An 11,826-nucleotide genomic window follows, 5' to 3' on the forward strand; every position below is an offset into this window, starting at 1 on the left:
AAGAGAAACACAAAAAAAAAAAAAAAAAAAAAAAAAAAAAAAAAAGTTTTTGCTGATTTTGCCACAGTTTCCTTTCTAGAAACTACATAGAGCAATTATAAAAGTGTAATTGCCAACAAGGAAGGATATAACTTGTAAAATGGCAGGTATTCTAGCATAGAAGTATCAGAATGATTCTAATTACTATATAAGTAAGATGACCTGTCATCTTCCCTGTTGCAGGCACTGAGGAGTAAAACATGTAAAAAATTGAAGACTTTCACATTAACTATTCAGCCAACTCAATCTGCACATTCAACGTGTCACCAAATAAGAGAGTCAAGTTAGGTTTCAATCTAACGGTGCTAGCCCACATGTATACCTCTGATTATAACTTAGATTAACTTTTAAAAGTTCTTACTGTGCACCCTGAAGCCAAAGCTGCAGCTCTGAAGCAATCTTCTGCCTTTCTGGTCAAAACTTGAAGTTCTTTCATTGAGGGTGCACGGAAGTAATAGATTAATTCAGAATAAGAAGGAATGATATTGGGTTTTACTCCACCATTTTTTATTATACCTATAAAAAGAACCAAATTACTACAATTAATCTTGGTGACCATTTCTTTAAGTTTAAATACACCATTAAGTTTTTCAGACAATATGTACATAAAGAACAACAATTTAAACTTACTAGCTTCACCAATATACCAGTCAAAGATTTTGATATGTTGTACAACTGAAATGTCTTTTATTTTTTGAGACAGAGTTTCACTCTTGTTGCCTAGGCTGGAGTGCAATAATGTGATCTCAGCTCAACAAAACCTCTGCCTCCTCGGTTCAAGCAGTTCTCCTGCCGCAGCCTCCCTAGTGGCTGGGATTAAAGGCATGCGCCACCACGCCTGGCTAATTTTGTATTTTTGGTGGAGACAAGGTTTCCCACGTTGGTCAGGCTGGTTTCGAACTCCTGACCTCAGATGATCCACCCACCTCAGCCTCCCAAAGTGTTGGGATTACAGGTGTGAGCCACGTGCCCAGCCTGTGCAACTGAAATTTCTATACATAGGGTGATATTTTTTGGCTAACAGAAAAAATAATTATCCATATGTACTTCATTCAAAGGAATTTAGGTAATGTTAAGAAATTATGATCCAGACTATAAAGAAACTTAGAAATTATATAACCACACCAAATAAACTTAGTAACACCTTAACATCTGGAAAAGATTTTACCACACCTCAACAATGGTATGAGGTTCTATAATTACCCTCGTACCTCGGGAATCCCATGAATATTTCAAATGGCATTTAGCTCTAGAAAAATAATTTTCATGCCAAGAAAAAAAACCAATGTAGGTCAAAGATCACTAAGTATTATCAACTGCCAAAACAAATGCATTTATTTGGAATTACAAAGAATTAAGATTCACTCAAAGTAATAATTAAAATGGATATGCAAAATCCAATGTCATATGACCTACTTTAAAAAAATATTTCTACATGTTCCTGTTTGTTCCTTTTAAAGAAGCTAAGGCAGGAAAACTGGTAAAAGTACATTTATATATTGACCTCAGGCTATAGCAAAATCAGGTAAAGAATAGATACTAAAATATAACAATTTCCTAAATCATAAGGAAATAAATTAAAAAACGAATGCATGCTTTCATTACAGTACTTTATGACTGTATTTATATTATGTGATATGTATATAATTTTAAAAGATACTATTCAGGACCAAGCTTGGTGGCTCACACCTGTACTCCCAGCACCTTGCGAAGGCTGAGGTGGGCAGATTTCTTGAGGCCAGGAGTTTGAAACCAGCCTGGCCAACACAGCAAAACCCTGTCTCTGCAAAAAAATACAAATATTAGCTGGGTGGGGTGGTGCTCGCTCTCCTGTGATCCCAGCTATTTGGGAAGCTGAAGCAGGAGGATCATTTGAACCCAGAAGGTGGAAGTTGCAGTGAGCTGAGATTGCACCACTGCACTCCAGCCTGGGCAACAGAGCAAGACCGTCTCAAAAACAAAAAAACACACAAAAAAAGATATTACTTGGGACTAACAGCACTTAAGTAAAACCGGCAGTTATTACACCTTTTTTTAATTGAGGAAGTGACAAAATTTGGTTATCATTAAGAAACAATGAGGAAAACTGGAAAATCAAGATCCAATTTTCAAATACCCACAGAAAGAACACAGCTTCTTATACAAAAACTTTATCTTGGATACTCAAAGATGACATTCCATGTATGTACAATAGCCAAAACTGTCTTTCTACCCACATATAGACAACCAGTATCCTGTCAAATAAATTTCTGAAAATATGCTTAAAAATCAGAATATTCATATAAACTACAAAAATGTTTCCAAATTTTAAAAAATTGAATATTAAATAATTATACTGCATTGAAACCTATTAACCATCATCTATTACAGAACGTATTTGACATCCATACCATGAACTCTCCAGGTTGGTTTCATTTGCTGTCTGAACACAGACAGATTGTTATAGGCCAGCACAGCAGCATCTAATGCATTTAATCCTTCCCAGGGATAAGCAGCAGAATGAGATGCTTTTCCATAGTATTTCACAGTCACACTAGGAAATAAAAAATCATTTGAAATTACTTTTTTCTTATTACTGCTAAAGTAAGAAAATCCAGGTATTCAGAATTACCCAGCTACTATTCAAAATTAATTCACATTGCTGAACTTTTGATTTGCAAATTTTTTGTAGTTGTTAACACTGCAATTTGTTATAGTTTATTATTATGTAGCAGAGTGCTTGATACAAAGAAAACATTCCTAAAAAAGAGAGAAAAAGAGAACAGATTAAATGTATACACAATTTAATTCAAACAAACATGCAATATGGTATCAGGTGCTGAAATTACAAAAAAAAAAAAAAAAAGCCGGGCGCGGTGGCCCAAGCCTGTAATCCCAGCACTTTGGGAGGCCGAGGCGGGTGGATCACGAGGTCAAGAGATCGAGACCATCCTGGTCAACACGGTGAAACCCCGTCTCTACTAAAAAACTACAAAAAATCAGCTGGGCATGGTGGCGCGTGCCTGTAATCCCAGCTACTCAGGAGGCTGAGGCAGGAGAATTGCCTGAACCCAGGAGGCGGAGGTTGCGGTGAGCCGAGATGCGCCATTGCACTCCAGCCTGAGTAACAAGAGCGAAACTCCGTCTCAAAAAAAAAAAAAAAAAAAAAAAAGGATCCTGTATGTTTTTACACAGCATTGTGATGATTCTATATCAAAAGTCTGCGAAAAATCAGAAATTCTGTGTTAATAGGGGGAAGGTCAGGAAAGACAGAAAGGAGTTAATATTTGAAGTGGGTTAAGACAAACTCTGAAAATCAGATTATATTCAACGTTATCATAAGATACCCTAATATTAAAGCAGCTGTTCCTAACCAATATCCAATATTTTATTAATGTTCCAAAATGCCTATATCATTAATATTTTACATTTTCATAAATTGTTACTCTACTTACAAATAGTTCTCACACCAGTCTAACTGCTCTAATAAAATAAAGATTAGAGAAAGGACTGCATGTTGAATAGTTACTTATAAAGCTCTATGACTGACTTGCTTAGGTAACGCTTATTAAGCCTGATTAATAGTTCCCACATTTAGATTATTAGAAAACCAATTTGGACTTATTTTAATGGGGTAGATTCAGGAGTCCTTAGAATGCTTTTCTTTTTTTTTCTTTTCCTTGCCTTGTGCATCATGCATGTTACAGGGAAAGAATGCTTTTATTTCTTAACTGATTCCAGACATCCTATTAGCAGGATAAAATCAAGGAAAAACATCCAAACCTTTACTAGATTTCAGGATACTGTATTGTTATTTCCTTGATATATATCTTATCACCATCACCTTGAAATGCATTTTTTTTTGATACTCATCTCACTCTGTCACCTCAGCTGGCGTGCACTGGTTTGATCACAGCTCACTGCAGTCTCCACCTCCCAAGCTCAAACAATCCTTCTCTGCCTCAGCCTCCCACAGATGAATAGCTGAGACCATAGGAGTGCCCCATGCCCAGCTAATTTTTTATTTTTTTTGTAGAGACAGGGCCTCACTATGTTGCCCAGGCTGGTCTTGAACTCCTGGGCTTAAGAGATACTCCTGCCTTGGCCTCCCTAAGTGCTATGATTACAGGTGTGAGCCAGCTGGCCTAGCAAAACTGGAATTTTATCACAACTGGGGATAAATATAAAAATGAAAAGGATAATATGAAATTATCTTCAAGATATACTATTTAATTTTAAAAAGCCAGAACAATATATTGAGCAGAATACCTCAGGAAAACCTTCCTTCACAATTTAGTTTACACATAATTCTATTTATGTCCCATAAGTACACCAAAAACACTCTGAAAAGGACATATATTTCTAGAAAAAGCACTGGATTTGGGAAAGGTGGTCAGCAGGATTGCTTTATCTTACTCATTAGAAATGTTTGCTCGAGCGCGGTGGCTCGAGCCTGCAATTCCAGCACTTTGGGAGGCCAAGGTGGGTGGATCACTTAAGGTCAGGAATTCAAGACCAGCCTGGACAACATGGCGACCCTATCTCTACTAAAAATACAAAAATTAGCTGTGTGTGGTAGTGCTTGCCTATAATCCCAGCACTTTGGGAGGCCGAGGTAGGTGGATCACTTGAGGTTAGGAGTTCGGGACCAGCCTGGCCAGGATGGTAAAACCTCACCTCTACTAAAAATATGAAAATTAGCTGGGCGTGGTGGTGCATCCCAGCTACTTGGGAGATTAAGGCAGGAAAATCACTTGAACCTGGGGTATGGAGGTTGCAGTAAGCCAAGATTGCGCCATTGCACTCTGAATGAGACTCCATCTCAAAGAAAAAAGAAATGACCAATGAGAAAGCTAAGAAGCCAGACACTAAGAGGAGGCCTGGGGTTAAGTGTGCTGACTTCAGAACCAAGACCACGAAGAAGCCTAACCCTAAGCTCAAGAAGGCTAATGAGCGGCAGAGCCTGCCTGCATCTGCAGGCTCCTTCTTGCCAAAGGCAAGGGTAGAAATTTCTAATCTCCAATGTTTTCTAGAGATGGACTAGTATATTACCATCCTTGAAACCAAAGTTGAAAGACTCTTCCTACTGTCACAGTACCAATTCCCAGTGATAAGAAGGAAGATACCATACAGTTAAAATGATCACTCTTGGAAAACAGGGCCTGGTAAGGTGCTAAGAAATGGGATACCTGGGTATAATCTAGAAGCACTGCTGTGATGGTTCTGCCATCACTCCCTAGGTACTAAGCTACTTCTGAAGAAACACACAGTTTTGCTCAAGCAGCTGAGCAGTGGCTTCTTGTGCCTGGACCATAACTACTATGGTCACTACTATGGTTCAAATTTCTGGTATAAGAAATCTAAACCACTTCAATGATGTGTGCTCCTAGGTACTAAAAAGTGAGTTCCTCAACATAAAGAAAGATAAACGGTTTCAGCAGCGACTAATCGGAAAAGCACAGATTGTCAAGTTCCACAAAAATCATAGCTGCTCATGTTCCATATTCTCTCTCAGGACATAATTTATCCTCTTTGCAAAGAACTCAAATTAAAGTAAATAAATGGAGTACTGTGTTTTCTTCCCATATCTAATAGAATTATCTCTTGCAAATCTATTCATTTGCAAAGACAATTTCATATCAAAGGATAGATGTTTTCCAGAAACCAGATTACTGACAGTTCAAAAGAGAACTTAAGTGTCAACATGTTTGTTATTCCCATGCTTTCCAAGTGCTACTATTTTAATACTCCAATTATGAACACCATAATGAATCTCAATTACAAGAGGCTTGCCAAATGTCACTCCATACATCAAGCCATCTCGTCACTGTCTTTCAATTTACTTATTTTTCTTTTTTTTCTTCCATTTTCATCCCATTTTCTGAGGATCAATTTACTTCTTAAATGTACAAATGTGGAGTTTTTGTTTTTGGTTTAGACATAAAGGTATTCTATAGCCCGTGTTCCCCTAAGAAATTTATCTTCAACTTGATTACTTACTCGTGTTCAGCTACATCTGGTAGATAAGCAGCATTCTCTTGTGATGGATGGGCCATAAAAACAACATCAAGATTTTTAAAAGCCCCTGCTTCAATTAAATCAATTTTGCCACCACCATCTTCTTCTGCAGGGGTTCCCAAAACAATTACCTAGAAGGAAATACTCATGTGAGGGAAAAACAACAAAATATTCATAGGAAAATATCAAACAGGTTCACTTGCATACGTATTCACAATCTACATTAAAGTCCTTAACCTATGGAGAGAGGTTTTGTTCTATGACGCTTACACAGTGGGCATCAATATATGGTGCTTAATTAATCAAAAAATGTACACTGTTATACCAACTTGGTGCAAAGTATGTACTAAAGACACTATAAAAGGCCGGGCATGGTGGCTCAGGCCTGTAATCCCAGCACTTTGGGAGGCCAAGGCAGGTGGATCACCTGAGGTCAGGAGTTTGAGACTAGCCTGACCAATATGATGAAACACTATCTCTACTAAAAATACAAAAATTAGCCAGGCATAGTAGCATATGCTTATAATCCCAGCTACTCAGGAGGCTGAGACAGGAGAATTGCTTGAACCCAGGAAGCAAAGGTTGCAGTGAGCCGAGATCCCTCCATTGCACTCCAGCCTGGGCAACAAGAGTGAAACTCCATCTCAAAAAAAAAAAAAAAAAAAAAAAAAAAAAAAACACACTAGAAAAAGCTTTTCCCAATTTTACAAGTCAACTAATGGCAAAGATAAAAAAGTTAAATACTACTAGTCTAGTTCCTCAAATTTTGTTAGGATTTGTTTCATAAAGCTTCCTCTTAACTAAGCCTTTTAGTGTATGTATATAATTATTCTTAAGCACTTTACTGGTACAGAACTTTCCAGAAATTTACTACTTATCCTCACAACAACCCTGTGAGGTAGGTGGGCAATGTGTATCACCATTTTAGAGGGGGTGGTTGTGAGGAACTGAGTGAAGTATCTTGCTTCAGGTCACAGAGCAAGTCTTCAGGCAGAATTGGGATTAGAAGTCCTGACCTTCTGGCCTAAACTCTGATTCCCTACTAAGCTACCTACTTTAAAAGTCTTAACTCATTAATCCTTTATGAAGAACATTAAACAAGTCTTAATGCCACAGTTAGAAACAGCCAACTATTACACAAACTTACTAATTCGATTCCACCAGTTCAACCAGGCAGATTTATTGGTCACCAAACACCTAATTAAACAAAAGAAAACTTTACAGAATAAACATTGTACTTTGATATTTAAGCTTAACATCTTCAAACAATTTTAAAAAGCAAAGAAAAAGTATCTATAAACTAACATATTTTCAAGATCATGTATAAGAACACAGTGAAACAAGCTGGAAAAAAGTCTTGGCTTGCAAAGGAAATTAACTTAAATTCCATTTTCAGATAATAACTGAACCTTGCTAAAACTGAGAACAACCATTTGAAATTAGAAGTGTTGGCCAGGCGCAGTGGCTCACGCCTGTAATCCTAACACTTTGGGAGGCCGAGGCGGGCGGATCACCTTAAGTACAGAGTTCGGGACTTGCCTGGCTAACATGGCGAAATCCCGTCTCTACTAAAAAATGCAAGAATTAGCCGGGCACCAGCGCACCTGTAATCCCAACTACTCGGGAGGCTGAGGCACAAGAATCACTGGAACTAGGGAGACGGAGGTTGTGGTGAGCCAAGATTGTACCACTGCACTCCAGCCTGGGCAACACAAGAAAACTCTGCCTCAAAAAACAGTGTGTACATTTCCCAGTCTAGCTTTCTTTAGAGGTTCTACAGTGCTCAAACTCTTTCATGAAGTCGCTCTTCATTCTTAACCCTTAACTCGTTAAATAGGATGCGTCTCTCTCGCTGACTCTCAGAACCTATCAGAAACGTGGTTGAAGGGAAATCTCTCCAGTGTTTCGTGACATGGCAAAGGATGCTCCCCCTCAACTCAAACAAAAACCTAACAAATGCAAAAACAAGTCCCCAGAGACAGAAAAGAGAAGGCAGCTAAAGTGAAAAAGCCACAAAAGATGCAGTGTTAGGATAAAAGAAGAAGGTTACTGACACTGGGGAAAATGAGCTAAAGAATATGAAAGTAAAACATTTGTTTCTCCTTAACCTGAATGACGATTGAATCTTAGCTCAGTGTAGAATATACCATCTGGAAAAACAGAGTAACACAGGATTAAACTTGCCCTACGAAAAACATAAGCGACATTTCCCCGTATAAACAGTCGAGGTATTTCTTAAAATCATGAAACAAAAAAGTTAAGACTTAAGAATGAACTCATCTATGTATAATGCTCATTCACTTCCCCTTTATTTGCATACTTCTAGGGGTTTGGTGGTTCTAGAGACTGAAATTTCTTATCCAAATACCAATGACTTAAATCACAACATTTACAACTGCCACAAACAAAAGATTTCTTTGGAGACGAATAAAAAGAGGCCGTAGGTTTCCCTACAAGAAGTATTTCCTCCTGAGACTGCACAACCTTGTCAGCAAATCGCTGTTGCCTCTCAGTTACCAAAAATAACCCGTAACGAACACCAGGCTTGGGTGTAAGTTCTTTCCTAAGGGAACAACTCAGCAGAGCTATTTACAACTAGAGAGGAGCAAACAATAATCTGCAAGCTGTCACTAGGTCGGCAAAGCGAACTGACTTTAACCCGGGTTTCAGCTCCGCCTCTGCGCCTAGGGGGAGGCCCGCAGGTTTAGCTCGGTCCCGCACACACCTGCCACGGACTGGAGGGCCCCGAGGCGCGCGGGGACGCACGAGGATCCCGGCCTTCCCGGGTCGCCTCCCACCCGGGCAGTCGGATGGGGTCCCGCACCCGGGCCCCACCTCACCTTCACCGGCGGAGGTGGCCTGGGGAGGCACTCCAGGGCCCCCCTCACGCCCAGCGCTGCCGCCGCCCCGACCTCGGCGATGAGGTTGTGGCCACAGGCGTGGCCGATGACGGGCAGCGCGTCGTACTCGCAGAGGAAGCCCAGGTGCAGCGGGCGCGGCGCGGGACTCTGCGCCCAGGCCTCCGGCGGCTCCCACTCGGCGCGGAAGGCTGTGGGCAGCTGGTAGTGCGGCTGCACCGCCCAGGAGGCGGCCGGCGGCTCCCGCTCGAAAAAGTGCGTCAGCACGCGGTGGGCATGGTGCTCCTCGTAGGCCAGCTCAGGCTGGCTCCAGATCGCGCGGCTCAGGGCCCCCAGCCGCTCGGCCGCCTCGTTGATGCACTCCGCGGCGCGCAGCTTCAGTAGCTCCAGCTCGGAGCCGCCATCGCACGCGCCCCCTTCCAAGGGCCGCTCCTCTCCGGGCCTCATGCTGCCCGAGCCCGCTGCTGTCGTCGCCCCCTAGCTCTCTTGCTCCACCGCAGGTAGCGACCGTCCGCGCACGCGCCCAGCAGCCTCCAGCACCCCGGCGGCGCGCGCACGCAGGCTACACAGCTCCCGGGGCACCGCCCCCAGCCCCGGGCCCGCCCCCGGAGCCCCGAGGGAAACGCTGGCGGCTGCTGGCGCCCCGCCAGGCGGGAGCGCGGCAGGGTTCTGGGGGTTCTGTGGTGAAGGCAGGGCTGGGGACTCTTCCACCTCCTTGGCTGTTTTGGCCTTTGAGTTATGATCTAAGATTATCGATTACTTTTCAGTTGTTGCTTATTTCCGACAGCAGCAGAATGAGAACGGTTTTATTAGTTTAATAGCCATCAGAGACAGACCAAGTGGAACACAGTCCTCGGGAAAACGCCACTCTCTAGGATTAGTAATTAAAAACCTCGCAAGGTTTTTATTTCCTGTAGAAGGCTGTCAGCGGTAATGCTGTACTAAGGACGGTGCTGTACTTAAGTTTTGGTACAGTCCCCACTTTCTTCTCCTTGAGGTCATATTACTAAAAGCTGCAGCTACTCTCCACAATTTTCTTATTAGTTACTAATGTGTGGAACAGCACCTAGATTACGCAGTAAGCTCTTGGTATGTATTAGTTATTATATAATAATTTGTTTGAATACAGTAGAACTAAAAATTTGAAATGAGTTAAAAACAAAACCAAAGAGTTAAAAGATTTATGGTAATAAATATTCATACTGTTTTGATTTGGACAGTTGTCTTGAACAGCTTTGAAAGGGAACATATGACAAGTTTCGTTTATAATTTTAATTGATGCTGAACTCAACTAACATGTGCAGCTGGTGTTACATCATAACTAGGTTTTTAATTACCCAGTGAAGAAATTCAAGATGTCATGCTCTTGTTTTTCTCCAGAGTGAAGCACAAAGTCTGAAAAACTGTTGTTGACGATATGCCTATTAATAGCACTGCAGACGTTTATATTCTGAGGTTTTCCACATATTAAAAGCTTCGACCAGCTCTTCATACCCTATCATCTTTCCTTAATTTGTCTCAACTATGTTAAGTGGGACACAATATATTAATGTGATAAACGAAATGTATGTTTTGAAAATAAGTCTAAAGGAAGCTAACATGCATGAAGACTATCAACTACTGTTTTTACTACTCTATATGCTAACAATAGCAGAGGAAATGTCACATTCGCGCCTTCCTTTCTCAGTTAACACTCTAACAAACTCTGCTCTAAAAACAACAAATGTGTTACTAAATTCCTGGACCCCCTTGGTGATACTTAATAAATCTTTCTCTGGTATTCTGCAGATGAAAATCTCCCCTTTATCCAAGAGATTTAGTATTATCCTGCTCAGTTAGTCGGCTAAAAAAGGAGGGGGATTGGAGAGCAAAAGCAATAGGTGACATTTATAGAGCAATAACTCTGTGGCAGGCACTGTTCCAAGTGCTTAGCATGTATTAACTCATTTAATCCTCATAGCAAACTATGAGGTTGTTAATGTGGTTATTTATCTTCATTTACAGATGCATGCCTAAGATTATAGAGCTAGTAAGTAGTGGACCCACCATAGAACAGAAGCCAGAGTCTGCCTCCAGTGGCTGACTTTCAGCCACCATCGTCTATTGTGTAAACAACATGCAAATTCATAAATGCATCTACAGCTTATCTATTCAAATCAGAACCCACAGCAATCACTCATTTTGAGTAAATTTTACTGTAGCAACTCTGCCTGCTGACATCAGTAGAACCCGTGTTTGCTCTCCTCAGGTATCAATAAACAGCAACAGAAAAGGGATGCATATACATTTCATATAGACGCTGCTATTTATATTGTTTGCAGCAATTAACAAAGCTGCCACTTGAGGTGGAGGAAAGATATATTCATTTCAAGCTCTGTTTCTTGTGTGTGTGTGGGGGGGGGGGTAGGTGGGAGGGTATACATGCCCACAGGCATGTATGTATTTGGTTTCTACTGTTGACACCTTATATTTCTTGCTCATGGTATTTTATACCCTAAAATTCATTTATTTGATAAACTGTGATAACTTGCTGTTTTTCTTTCCCTCCAGTCTTTGAACTCCTTTGCTTTCCCACTGTATTCTCCAACACCTAACATCTTATGGTCCGGTTTCCTCTGTGTTAACAAATATTTGTTGGCTGATTATTATATATGTATATATATATATATATATATAACCTTCTTAGAGGGGTGAGAGGAGTACAGATAGTTTTCTCTTGAGGACTGGTTTTAAAGTACATAAATATTCTTTCTTGGCTCTTGATAATAGAAAAAAAGGAAAAAAGTATATAAAGGTTCCTCTTCTTTCCTGGCTGCTTACAAAACCAGCTGTCATCACAACTGACTCAGTAACTTTAGAACAGGACATTCATGACAAATGAGTGCTTTGGTGGAAAGAGTAGATCAAAAATTTCCTTTACTCTGGAAAAGTA

At 40.6% G+C, this 11,826-nt stretch overlaps 1 protein-coding gene across 1 annotated transcript in view; it reads right to left on the reverse strand.

Annotated features, from left to right (window-relative positions):
* Positions 1–9,450, reverse strand: part of PM20D2 (peptidase M20 domain containing 2) — an 18,784-nt gene extending 9,334 nt beyond the window's left edge. The window contains exons 1-4 of the mRNA XM_032275274.1: positions 8,877–9,450; positions 6,019–6,167; positions 2,430–2,572; positions 401–555 (exon numbers count right to left, since the gene is read on the reverse strand). Of these exons, the coding sequence (XP_032131165.1) occupies positions 401–555; positions 2,430–2,572; positions 6,019–6,167; positions 8,877–9,341 (912 nt within the window). The 5' untranslated portion in view covers positions 9,342–9,450. The remainder of the gene's footprint in view (positions 1–400; positions 556–2,429; positions 2,573–6,018; positions 6,168–8,876) is intronic.
* Between the last annotated feature and the right edge of the window lie 2,376 nt (positions 9,451–11,826).

The sequence above is a fragment of the Sapajus apella genome, unplaced genomic scaffold (genome assembly GCF_009761245.1).
Source record: "Sapajus apella isolate SASKATOON/1434 unplaced genomic scaffold, GSC_monkey_1.0 scaffold6, whole genome shotgun sequence".
NCBI lineage: Eukaryota > Metazoa > Chordata > Mammalia > Primates > Cebidae > Sapajus > Sapajus apella.